This window comes from Diadema setosum, chromosome 4 (genome assembly GCF_964275005.1).
Source record: "Diadema setosum chromosome 4, eeDiaSeto1, whole genome shotgun sequence".
In the NCBI taxonomy this organism is placed as follows: Eukaryota; Metazoa; Echinodermata; class Echinoidea; order Diadematoida; family Diadematidae; genus Diadema; species Diadema setosum.
Genome location: NC_092688.1, coordinates 46441527 through 46455214, shown reverse-complemented (window position 1 = coordinate 46455214; position 13688 = coordinate 46441527). Strand labels below are relative to the sequence as shown.

The following is a 13688-nucleotide window of genomic DNA, read 5'->3' as shown; positions in this document are numbered from 1 at the left end:
TCAAAGATGGAGAAATGTTCAATGACCCGAAACAAGCATATCATTAGAAAAGAGCAGAAAAACTTGAAGAGTTTGTTTGCAAAAACCGATAAGTCCATTTTTGAAGATTTTGAAGTACAGTATATGTCATAAAATACGAAATAATAAATGATATATATATATATTTTAAATGATATATTGGTCACTACACATAAAGGTACATTTTTGAAGTTATGGGCAAAAGAAGCAAAAAATTTCTTATTATTCTCTTTATTTTTCTTGACCTTTAATCGCAAATATCTCCATTTGACAAATATGGACTTATCGGTTTTTGCAAACAAACTATTCACTTAGTGGGATACAAAAGTAATGAGCTACTCCCATAATCATCCAATAAGATACAGTAAGTTCTGTGACATCAGGTTAGAAAGAAAGTTGCATGGAGTCTCCAGGAAGTAAATACTTAAGAGAATTCATGCAAATTGAGAAAGTGTGGATTTTCATCTGATAAAACTTAAGTCAGTGTAAAGATTTCAGTAGAAGGAATGATGTAGTGTTGGAAGAAAAGTGGTCATAGAATTGTGTTTCCAAGAGTAACTAGAGCCAGAATTCCAAGATGCCTGCTAGTGGATCAGTTTGATGATGTGCTTTGAAGATGTAATGCTCAGAAAGGTGTAATGGAAGCAAGAATAACTGGTGGTTTCACCTATGATAAATGATTGTCTCTTGTAATTTTTTGCTCTTATGTTACAGCCCACAAAAAAGAAAAAAAAATTATTGTTACCCTAATTCTTTTCGTTTGTTTACTAATAAAGGGCAATGATCTCAAAGGTGTGAAGTCCTACAACACATACGACCTTGATGGTCTCTACACACTGGGCACTGTGGTAGTGGATTACCGTGGTTACCGCATCACTGCCCAGTCCATCATCCCGGGCATACTGGAGAGGGAGCAGGAGGAGTCGGTGATCTACGGCTCCATCGACTTCGGCAAGACAGTAGTGACCAACGAAAAGTACAAGGAACTGGTTAGTTTCATTTCAGTTTATTTCATTCATCACAAAATACATAAATATGCAAAGATGCATACAACTACAAAACTAAAGAACATGTACATTTCATGTGAATGGGGATCAACAAAAAGAACTTAATTAGTTTCAAATTCTAGTGTGATGTGGTTGAAGTTCAAACTATAGAAAGGTATGCAGCCTTGGTTGATATAAAGGCCTAAACCTTCAAACTGAAATAAAGCTCAGTGCATCAAGGTCCTGAGGAAGTTCCTTATGATCCATATCTGTGAAGGGGTCAAGGGTGAGTAGTCAATGAGTTTCCCAGGGAGGATGACCAAAGGGAGCTGTGCCTAGATGCCAGTACACCCTGTTTGATGATGACAATGCCTCGTGCTTGCCCAGAGTTAAAGATAGGTGCTTCACCAACATATGCACAGCTACCATCTTTTCTTTAGTTTTCTCAGCAATGGCATGCTCATTTTGTGAACTTATGTTGTAGATGCGTTAGTGATGTAGTTGACATTACACAATCTTACATTAACAATTTCAGTATTTTCACAGACTCACCTCACCAGAGACGTGGCATAGTGAGAATGTGCATAGTCCCATTTGTCAAACCGTCCTAATTTGTGTACAAATCAAGTTTGGCCAACTCACTAAATGCCCTAACCCCCCCCCCCCCCCCCAAAAAAAAAAAAAAAAAAAAAAATACAAACTGATATATTTTCAAGGCTTTGAAAGAGCATTGCAATCTTTATACCCTGTGAGTTCTCAGCCAAGTTTTCTGTAATTGAAGCAAGAGAGGTCTCAATAGTGGAGGGCAGAAAGGCACCCCTGACATAATTTTCTTTGCTGCACAAACTAAGCCATGGATTCCAAACATTATTACCAATGATATTTTGACCAACTTTCTTCGGTCAGTGGACAATTGGAAACTTTGTTTAAGTTATTTTTGTTCATGTGTTTTTTTTTGATACAGCTGAGCAAGACATCCCAGCACCTTAAGATCCTGCCTCACGGTGTGATCAACCACAAAGAGGAGGAAGTAGAAATCTACTCATCCATAGAATGCAAGGTAAGGTCATCGCTCCTTCATCTGGCAAGAGAATGTCGACACTGTTTATAAGAAATAAAAGATTCTGTCTTTAAAATCCCTATATCATATACTGTAAAGCTAGATATTTTTTTTGCGGTATGAAATTTTCACAGATTGGAGCCGACGGCCTTTTTCATGGCATGAAATTTCACAAATTGCCACTGGCATGCAATGCATGAAGCATAGACTGGAAGTTTCACGTGCATTTTTATTTTGCAAATCTTGGCTCTTATGAAAATTGCAAAATTAGAATGTACTCAAAGATCTCTGGTTTTACAGTAGATTGTTTATGGTAAATTCATGATTATATGTACCAACTGCCTTTGTATTTTGTCATATGACTGCACAGCCACCATACTTTATTTTATTGAATTAAGTGATGAAAATTACACCTAACTTGCACTGATTATTACGAACAAATGAATTTAAACAGAAAGAAGCTGCTATAGTTTTCACGCATGTGATCAATTCTGTTAATTTTGATGTTTAGGTTTAGGCTGTATTTGTATGCTAGGCATTGCTTAAAACACATGGTGTATGGGTGATAATGAAACTTGTCGTCTCTGTCCGATCTCTTCATTCCAACTGTACAGGGCATCAAGGGAAATGATGGCAGACACTACGTCCTGGATTTGCTGAGAACTTTCCCTCCCGATGTCAACTTCCTTCCTGGTGAGTTTTATCTCTGAAGTCAACATATTTTTACTAGAAATTGGAGCATTGTATGGTGTAGTGGACAAGGTCCTAGATTGTAAACAAGGTCCAATGTTCAATCCCACCCTCTGCATTCATCCTTGAAGAAGATGTTCTACCACATTGTCCCTCATGACCCAGATGCGCTGGTGGGTATCTGAAACATAGTAGGTGGTTATGATGTCATATCCTTCTGCAACGCTGAAGGGGCTGCTTGAATTAATGATGTCATATCATCATTTTAGAAATCAGTGACTGTCATTGTATCTTGATTGAAAGTTTTTGTGGATGTAGAATAATGACTGAATCAAACTGAGTGCAAGTGTTTTTATGTGTATCCCTTTAATGTCTAGTTGAGGGAGATGAGTTTGCAGACGACATGAAGAAACTTGGCTTTCCAAGGCAACACAGACACAAGCTAGCCTGCCTCAGACAAGAACTAGTCGATGCTTTTGTGGAGTAAGTATTTGGAGAATGTCTCTTTGTTATTGGTAGTAGTGGAGTTTACTTGTTTGAACCAAAGTTTTGTACTTTTTGTTGTTTCATTTTATTGTGGACTCTCATTGCTGTGAATTGTCTGCATTACAAACTTCTGTTCATTCTTCAGTTTCTTGTCTTAGAAATGTGCCAGGTTACCATTAATTGCTGTGGATATCTGAAGAGGGTACAATTAAGTCTCTGGATGTTCTGGAAAAAGCTATCTCTATTAACCAGCTTTTGATGATTTTATAGTGAGTTGGTATGATCAAGATGATTTTGAGGTGATTCATTAATCATTGTGTGTTTTTAATGTATCTTTTGGTAGACTTATAGCCAGCTTGTCAAGTAGTGTATGATGTAACAAGACCACAAGGAGAATGTGGATGATTAATTGCCATGGCCTTGAACTTGATTGCCACATCAATATTTTTTTGTATATGGAGTTTGCAGAAACACAGTTCAATAGCTATAGTGAGATATCATAATGTGAAATCATGGATGGTGTCTTGGCCAGTGTCCAGCTACCAAGTTGTCAAACTCTCCCTCATAATTCCCTCTTTCTCCTCCTCATCCATCCCACCCTCAGCCACCGGTACATGGTGTTCATCAGACACGCCGCCCTCATGCTGATGCAGAACCAGCAGCCGCAGGAGGGCGGAGCCAAGCCGGCGGAGGGAGGAGCCAAGCCGCTGGAGAACGGAGACGTAAAGGAGGGAGATGAAGCGGAGTCAAAGAAGACACTGGTCAATGGCAATAAACTGGACAGTGATGGCACTGCTACGGACAATGAGAAGAAGAAAGAGAATGCGACGGTGAAGGGGGAGGAGAAGGAGAAGAAAGATGAAGAGGGGAGGATAAAACTTGGAGAGGGGTTGCCGGGGGCGGACAGGTGTCCAGTCCTGAATAACCTGGACTCCACAGAGAGCAGCAATCTAGCTAAGGAGCTGGACAGTGCTACAGAGCAAGCAGCCAAGGCTCTGGCCACTTCGCCCAAGAAAGATGGATGTGAGTAGAATTCCTCTCAACCCAACCCACCAACCCCACCCCCCCCCCCCATCAAAAAAAAAGAACTTCACAGAGATGAAAGTTTTCCCAAAACAATGGATTTGCATAGTTGCCAACCATTCCCATTTAATAGGAACATTCCTATTTCTTAGAAAAGAAGAAGCTTCATTCAAGCTTGTGTTCCAGTTTTTGTTAACACCTGCTCATGATGATGTATGGGTGAGAGCTAGGTGAAGGTTCCTGTTTTTGAATCATTTTCTCCTAGTTTTTCCTGTTTACTGAATTTCAGGGTTGGAAGGTATGGCCTTTGGCAGTGTTATGAATCACCACATCCAGACAAATAGAGTATAAAAGAGATGATGATGTTTCTGTAGTTGTTACGGATGAATGTTGACATCACTTACAGGTTGGGAAGCAAAAAAAGTGCTTTCCAATCCCCAGACTGAGCCTTGTGCAAGCTTCATCTCGCTATAGAGCAGTCCAAAACACAGCTTAGCTAGATTAGTTCTCAAGCTCTTGAAATATTTTCTCATGGAGACTCGGATACTTTTCAAAACATAAATACAGTGCCTGTCTTGTACGTGCACAGGTGGTATTAATTCACAGATCAACTAAGACATGAGTCATAATTGGTTTGTCTCTAGCAAGGATTATTGTGTATTGTAGAACAACACCCTGTCTTCAACACAGGCAAACTCTGTGAGTATTAAAGCCATGTTGTCAAAGGTGTGAAAAGTGACCTAGCCAGTGTTGTTATGACTTGTTATTGTGACCCAGTTAAATTGATTGACCAGCCAGGCCCTCTGTCCACTCCCGGCATTGAAGGTCAAGCCCAGGTATGATAATTGGTCTGGCAAATGGTCAGTCTTGGCCATTGTGTATTTGGTGCAGGTCAAGGCTGTGTTACCTATTGGATTTTTTTCCCATCAGTTGCTATCTGCAAACAATCGTCTTGGTCAGACTTGGGAAGTAGGACGTGAGGTGAAAATATCTGTGAAAGAGTTGAATAATAACATTGACAATGAAGGGGAGATACCAGATGAGTGAAAAATGAAAAAACAAACAAACAAACAAACAAACAAATAGGAATGTGCGAATAATGCAAAAGTTTTCATGCTAATGAAATTAAGTTGTTATCCAATATAGTGCCCTGCAGGCAGATTGAAGTAGCTAACTTACTGTGTAGTTGTATCATCTGGATGTGTGGGAAGACTGTCTTCGTTGTGCATTTTAAGTATTGCTTCATTTTTTTTTTTTTTATTTCAATATATATTTCAGAGTGAATGTTACTTTCATTGGTTCACTTGAGATGTATCATGATCACAATGTTCTTACAAATTCTCTGAGACATACATCATTCATTTCTGTCATTAATTGAAACTGAAGGAAAGTAATATTTTAGTCTGCATGTGCATTAAGCAGATGAACAGTGTAGTGCCCAGTTCAGAGAAGGGCATATAATTTCTTTCATTCTTTTTTTTTTCTCCCAGTATTTTAAAGTTATCATTGTGATTGGTGTAATATTGATTAATGACCCCACAAAGCAAGATTTGATGATGTTGCTCTGAGGAGCTACAATTTGCGACCCACTTGTTGCATCCCATGTATTTTACTCTGCCTTTCACAAGATGTGCCATGAAACAGGAGGAGCCATTGGGGTTCAATTGATAAGGCGTGACAGATTTAATTTCACGAGCGTTCGGCCGCATGGGGAACGCTCGCGTTCCTCCTTTTGTTAGGGGACGCCCCTATTCCTCCTGCGTGCAGAATGGGGGGCTTAATCCCTCTATTCATCAGCCTAATGAGGGCGTTTCTTGGACGCAACAGAACGGACTTGCTCACAAGTCGCATTCATGGCGTTCCTTTCCGCTTTAGGAACGCAAGGATTATCCCAACCGCGTGCCTTCCGCGCACGGCTTCACCTATGAAAAGAACAATTTGCGCCGGCAAGTGCACAATTTACGATGGACGCCAGAATTCCACATCGTTCTTGCCAGTTAAAAATAAATCGCGTGGCAAAAAACAGGGTGAGAGAAATCGCGCACTTCAGACAGTTTACAAACGATTGCGACTCCACATGCATTTTTAATCGTCAAGTACAGTCGCCTACGCTACGGAGTAACATTGCACCAGTTCGCAAAATTCTCTCACTCGCAGTTTCCAAGCGTCATGAACAGGGCTGGTATTCCAAAAGTTTTGCCAAAGTTTTGCGATTATTCACAAGCAATAATTCACAAGCGAGAAGTTGCATTCTGGTTTACTTTTCGATGACATTAGTCAAGGCTCGACACTTACGGTGGCCCGGTGGCTCGGGGCCACCAAAAACGCACGTCGGGCCACCAAAATTTCAGAAATGAAGATTTTGGTGGCCCGATCGGGCCACTAAAAAAGTCGGATGTTTGCCTTTACTTTCGAAAATGAACAGCGGTAACAATCGGCTCCGTAAGATGCTAAAATAAATGTCATATGTTTGCTCTTAATTTTGGAAATGAATAACGGTAATATTCGACTCCGTATGATACTAAAATAAATGTCGGATGTTTGCTTATACTTTTGGAAATGAATAACGGTAAGAGTCAGCTCCGTACGGTGCTTAGATTAATGTCAGATAATATTGATTTTGCATTCGGAAATGAATTAAGGATAACATTCGGCTCCGGAAGATGCTGAAATAAATGTCGAATGTTTGCTTTGACGTTCGGAAATGAATAATAATAATATTCAACTCCGTATGATGATAAAATAAATGTCTGATGTTTGCTTTTATGTTCGAAAATAAATAGCAATAACATTCAGCTCCGGAAGATGCTAAAATAAATGTCGAATGTTTCCTCTGACGTTCGGAAATGAATCAGAGTAATATTCAATTCCATACGATGATTAAATAAAAGTCGGATATTTGCTTTACTTTCGAAAGTAAATAGCAATAACATTCAGAAGATGCCAGAATAAATGTCAGATGATTGCTTTTACTTTTGGAAGTGAATAGCAGTAACATTCTGCTCCATACCATGCTAAAATAAATGTCGGATATTTGTTATTCCACACTGCGCGATTAAAAAAAAAACACAAAAAAAAAACCCTGTTACGATTCGCTATTTTAATATGCTGAAGGTTCGCTTTTCTTATAAGTTTCGAAATTTCGGACGTTATATAGCTGATTCGAAAACGAAGTTTCTTACCATGAATATGATAATTCCTTTACAGATAAACGACCCACCTTTTTCCATTTTCGGATGAATGAACCATCTGAATATTTTTTTTTCCCCCGGAATGATGAATATCGTGCAAAGAAGTAAACGATGTCACGTTCAGAAATAAACCCATATTCCCGTCACAGGAAAAGATTCGGCGTTTTTAATTTTCTTTTAGCCAAAAATGATATAAGTTTCGTACCATGCACGTAATTCATTCTCACATTTACGAACCTTCGGAATAATGCCACAAATGGTATTAACGAGCCCTAATACAATTTTGGATTAACAAATTTATTAGTTAAGGCATATCAAATTTGCGTGTTTTGCGGGTTCCGCAAAAAGAACCAGCGGATTTACGAACCTTATTCTTCTTTCGGAATAATGAACATAAGGTAAAGGAAATAACGATGTCATAATAAGAATTCAACGTATTTTCTTGCCTCAAAGATTTTCAATACTTATTTTCCGAACTACTAACCCCCAATGTCAGACTAAAAATCCGAAAATTAAATAAGCTTTGCTTTCTGATGTTTTGTTAATCCCAGAAATTAAAAGGAACAAGTTGTGTTATTCGTTTTCAGAGTAACGTAATTAATTTCATATCCCGATAAATGCACCTTTAGAATCACAAAATTCGTGCGGTTTCGGATTAATGAATCGTATTTATTTGTCACATCAACGAATATCAATCACGGCAATCATGGCCTGTCACATTTGCCTATCTCGTCTCACAGCGTTGTTTCACGTCCGTCCCGTTTTGTCCTTGATGGCCTGACATGTGACTGCCGTGGTTGCCGGGAACATGGTGTAAACGCGGCTTTTAGCTTTACACAACCCAATTCCACATCTCCAAGAGCCTGAAATGCTCAAAAGCGAGATTCTCTTTGCAGGTCGACTTGAGAATGGACAGGTTGGTATTCCTCCTGTGCGGAAGCAGTCAAGCTGTAGGCCTATACATGTATCCCCTTTCCATGGTCAACTAGTCATGTGCCATCAAACAATGAAAGTATCGATCGGGCACCAGCTACACATAGTCATGAATAGACATTGCGCTAATGGGCTCACAAACTCTTTTGTTGTATACATGAATATTGTCACTGGAGGCAGGTATCTACTGAGCTGAGCCTCTATCGCTGTGTACATCTTCATTCGAGTTTTATTGCGAAACAAGCACACGCGGATTAGTAACGGCATTGCACAAAACCCAAATCTCTTGAGACAATTTGAAAGAGCGGGATCCGAAACCTGGACCCGTTTCTAGACACTGTACGTTTTAAATTTGATTTGAAAAAACAAACGCATATTCCCCAAAGTGCATGCAACTTTGCGATTTAAATGCAAGTGCGTAGCTGTGAAGATATGCGTGTGATTTCGTATGATTCTGTCGAGATAATTTTTCAGTGCCGACTGAGTTGAAATAGGATGTGTGATTTTCCTTCCCTAAGTCGCCATGTGATTTTGTTTTGTTTAAATTTCTATTGCCATACTCTGAAAATGAATTGTTCTCGCGCTCCGATTCGCAACATTACCGCTCTGTACGGCGCGAGCCAGTCTGAAATAAAAAGAAGAAGAAAAATTTGTTAATTCGGAAACGACATCTTTCGGATTACTAACCTTCGTAAAGATGAATATCTTTCCATCGTCGGACTTAACTTTGGACTGAGATTTAAACCTTCGGAATAGCGAACTGCAGTAACAATAATTTGCTACTATTTTTTCACTGACATTTCGTGAAGCACGATGCGTTTCGGTAGTTTGAAACGTGTAAATGTTGCGATGTCTTTCCCCTGCTAGTGCAGACTAAGTTCGGTCACGGCGAAAGTTCCGTTACGAAATAAAAAAATATGATTCTTAAAGTCTTTTCAACAATAGCACGCTTCGGTATAGATTTTTATACGTTTAAACGCAGTTTCTAGTTTCGTACAGAAACCGCAAGTCTTTTCTGCAACGCTCTTGCGTTTTAAATACAGTGTTGCTTGTGATTTGATGGACTTGCATTTGACTTTTAGAATTGCGTTTAAACGCAATTGAGTTTAAGTTTCTATACAATTTTCTAGTGTCGGATGATTATCAAACGCAAGTCTTTTCAGCGTTCCGTGTGATTTGATGGACTTGCATTTGATTTTTGGGGTTGCGTTTAATTTTTAATTTTGCGTACGAAGTAAAAAATAATACAGGTCTTTTCAACAACAACTCACTTCCGTAGATGTTTAGAGATGCGTTTAAACGCAGTTTCTTATAATTTCGTATACAAAAACTGCATGTCTTCTCGGCAATGCTCTTGCGTTTAAATACAGCGTCGCGTGTGATTTGATGGACTTGCATTTGATTTATAGAATCGCGTTGAAACGCAACTGAGTTTTAAAGAAGTTCCCTACAATTTTCAAGTTTCGTACGATTATCAAACGCAAGTCTATTCAGCGTTCCGCGTGATCACAAGGACTTGCAATTGCATTTGATTTTCAGAGCTGCGTTTAATTTTTAATTTTGCGTACGAAAAAAAAACAAACAAAATAATGCAAGACTTTTCAACAATAACGCACCTCCGTAGATGTTAAGAGATGCTTTTAACCAGTTTCTAGTTTCTTACGAAAACCACAAGTCTTCCCTGCAACGCTCTTGCGTTTGAATACAGCGTTGCGCGTGATTTGATGGACTTCATTTGACTTTAAGAGTTGCGTTTCAACGCAATTGAGTTTCAGGTTTGTACAACTATTTTCTAGTTTCATATGTTTATCAAACGTAAGCCTTTTCAGCAACGCACTTGCGTTTATGTGCAAAGTTGCTCATGATTTGATACACCTGCATTTAATTTTCAGTTGCATTTAATTACATGTAGTTGCATTTGATTACTTTTCTAAAAACGGGCCCAGGTTTCTATTAACGCTTCGGAATAATTAACGTTAGAATATTCGGTTAAACAGAAACACCTACACGTGTATCATGTTCTGATAATGATTTTCTACTAGGACCTTTATGTGTACACAGTTTGTGCGTTTTGAGAATAACGAGCAGGAGAAAAGGGGGAAAGTGAACTGCTTTGGATAGGCAACTACATGTAATTCTCCAAAGTACATGCCCTTTCATTTCTGGCGTACAAGACAATGGACGCATGGCGCGAACGCTACCACGCCGTACACTAGCGAATTACCGACTCGCGGGAAAACAATTCTTTTTCAGAGAATGGCGATAAGATTTTGAGCGAAAAAAAAAAATATGTCGACTTAGACGAGGGAATAAACACGTATTTCAGCTCAGTTGGCACTAAAAAATGAGGTCGACTTACGCGAGTTGTCGACTTCTAAATGTCGACTAAGACGAAGAAATTTTCAAGGAATAACAATGGCAAAAATCGGGACTTTTTTATCGTGTCGACTTTACTGTACTATAGCTCAATAGTTTCAGCAGAGCCAGATGTGTATGCACCTCCCTGGTTTCAGGCAGGCAGCTCTCATCAGCTAGCTCTCGCCAACTCCAGCACGTGTCTCCATCAGCATGCTCGTATTATACAGCACAGGGTTACTATACATAGCCCCTGTTCCCAGGCCCCATGCAATTGACACGATGTTTACGACCCATTCAGCGCGTACGCAAATTCCTTTACCCTGCGGTTTTGCCTGGCGGCAAACCTGCTTTGAAGTTCCTGGAAATTTCCACCAGCCTGTTGCCTGGCTGGCACGGCCATGGGTGTCAAGTTTCAGTCAATCTGCCTAGCTATTGTGAATGTTTTTCTTAATACACTTGTCACTTCATTACACACATTTTGCTTCACCTGAGAAGCTGCTTACAAGAGTGGTCTCACGCTCATGTAAGGGGAATAAATACTCTTTCGGATATACTTATTGATTACGCCTCTCGTCGACGCAAATTAAGGTAATCACAGCGTTACTAACGCGTAATAGTGCGATGCCTTTGGTGGTTTCATTTGTTTGCTAATTTGTCCGTTTTTTAAGCTTCCATAAAATCAACTGTGTATAAGTGTTCAGCACAAGACGAAGGGAAGACTTAATCCGGGCGTTCCCGAACGCTGGCTACATGGAGCGATGGCTTCGTGGTCGATTGGGTGCAGTGAAGTTGACGCTATTGTGTTCGAAACAAAGGCACTAAACAAAAGACTTTTAAGCTGGCGTTCCCGAACGCGGACGGCATGGGCGCATGCCAAGCTCGAGCCAAGCTGGCTACTTAACAGATAAAAAGGCATGCCGGACGCGGGCGAACGCTCGTGATATTAAATCTGTTACGCCTAAGACAATAGACTTTAAGTCAGAGGTTCCTGGTTTAAGTCCCCCAGCTGCAGCTGTTCTGTCCCTATGCAAGGCACTTTATCCCCAACGCCTTGTCCCATGGAGGGGACTTAAAGCCGTCGGTTCCATGGTAGCTTGCGTCCTTTATAGCAGCGACGTGAAACAAGTAATGTAAATAATCTAGCATAATGCATAATGCATTAAGATTCCTTTCAATGTTTGCAATTTTTTTCCAGTTGACCCAAGTCACAAGGAGGTCATTGCTTTGGCTGCCCAGGCCGCAGGGTCACTGAGCAGCAGCGAGTTTGACATCCGCTTCAACCCGGACGTCTACGCAGAGGGTGTCATCCATGCACCGTCTGAGGTTAGTTCATGGCGTTGCTTGTAGGATGCTCTGTGTGTCTCTCTCACTGGAATTTTTTTTTCGTTTGGATTATCCAGAGTATGGCTAGCCCAACTGTGTCTGTCATTTTGTCACCTTAACCAGTGCAGTGTTAATGATATCCTTTTTCTGAAATTGCAATGCACCACTCTGTAACAGTTGTTTCTTTGAATATTTCTCCAGATGTGAAAGTGGTAACTCTGGACTCCTTTCTTATATTTATAGTTTGGAATATATGGTTGCTTGAAGTCCTGCTGTAACAAAATTGATCTTCAGGAGAAATCAAGGTGTCATAAAGCTGAAATGATGAAGATGGCTGTACTAAAGGAGCTTTACGTCTCATATTATAATTCAGGTTGTGTTTTCACAGCTTCAGCACTTTCCTCATTAGTAAAAAGTTGTATTATAAACATTTGAGGAATACCAAAGCATTGCTCCTGCAACTTGAAAAAAAAAATTTAAATTCTTCACAACAAACTTACCGTCACTGAATTCATTTCTACCCTCATAATGATACACAGAATTAATCTTTCACCATCAAAAGAATTATTGCACGTCATGTTGTTTGACACTCTGAACCTAATTTGGGAGATACCATTACATATTGCAGAATAAATTATGTATTCACTCCTTATACCTCCTTTCTCCATCTTGACAGGCGGAGACACTTGTTAAACAGAAGAAACTTCTGAGAGATGCGGCTCGCTTCATCGTCGCAGTCCAAATTCCAACATTTGTAAGTAGCCTTCCATTAGATCCAGGTCAGCTTGTCCCTTAAAGGACTAAAATTCCTTTCATTGTAGTTTTGAAATAATGTGAATTGCTAGATTTTAAGTTTATTGTCGGGTGTATTTCTTATGTCTTTGATGATGTAGTATGCAACTCTTGTAAACTTAAAATTGTGTGATTTTTATGTTTGACCATCATACTTGATAATGTTTCCATGAACAAGGGAACATGCATGTAAGCTCACTGTTTGACTAAGAAGGAGAAGAGAAAACAACCTTGTGTGAGAGAAAAAATAAAGTAGGACGATTCGCAATTCTGTCATTAGTTGTCCTTCAAAATGTGTCTCCCAATCCATGAGATGATATTGTTCACTCTCAACACAGATCCAGGAATGTAAGGAGCACAGTATTGCACCCCTGGATGGCCACACCCTAGTGGAGATGATGCACCAAAGGTATGACACGCCATCCTCATACACCTGCAACAATTATATCCTTGATTTGAAGGGTAGTTGCCCTCTTTTCAGATCTGAAAGGTTCCTGCAGAATTTCACCAGGAAAGGACTTCTTTTATCACAACAGACAAAGAAAAAAAGAGAGAAGATAATAATAATAATAATGACAATGATCGTATGCTATACATCATTCTAGCTGTAGTTTTGCCAGATAGAAACAACATTTCGGTAAGGAATATTTCATTCATTTTAATGAGGATTGATCTTGTAGGTTACAAAATGACATTGTGGGAGATCTATTACAGATTCTACAGATTTTACTTTTTTAGTTATGAGCTTTTGCTTACCAAAGACATAATTTTTTTTACTGAATATTTATGGGGTTTTTTTTTGTAGTCTCCGTGTAGAAGTTAAGGAAG

The 13688-nt window shown here is 39.5% G+C and overlaps 1 protein-coding gene across 1 annotated transcript in view; it reads left to right on the top strand.

Annotated features, from left to right (window-relative positions):
• The window catches only part of LOC140228052 (clustered mitochondria protein homolog), an 81955-nt gene that overhangs the window by 54071 nt on the left and 14196 nt on the right, over positions 1–13688 (top strand). Inside the window, exons 11-18 of the mRNA XM_072308453.1 lie at positions 795–1007; positions 1969–2064; positions 2679–2757; positions 3132–3237; positions 3845–4263; positions 11941–12068; positions 12745–12822; positions 13199–13269. Coding sequence (XP_072164554.1) covers positions 795–1007; positions 1969–2064; positions 2679–2757; positions 3132–3237; positions 3845–4263; positions 11941–12068; positions 12745–12822; positions 13199–13269 — 1190 coding nt within the window. The remainder of the gene's footprint in view (positions 1–794; positions 1008–1968; positions 2065–2678; positions 2758–3131; positions 3238–3844; positions 4264–11940; positions 12069–12744; positions 12823–13198; positions 13270–13688) is intronic.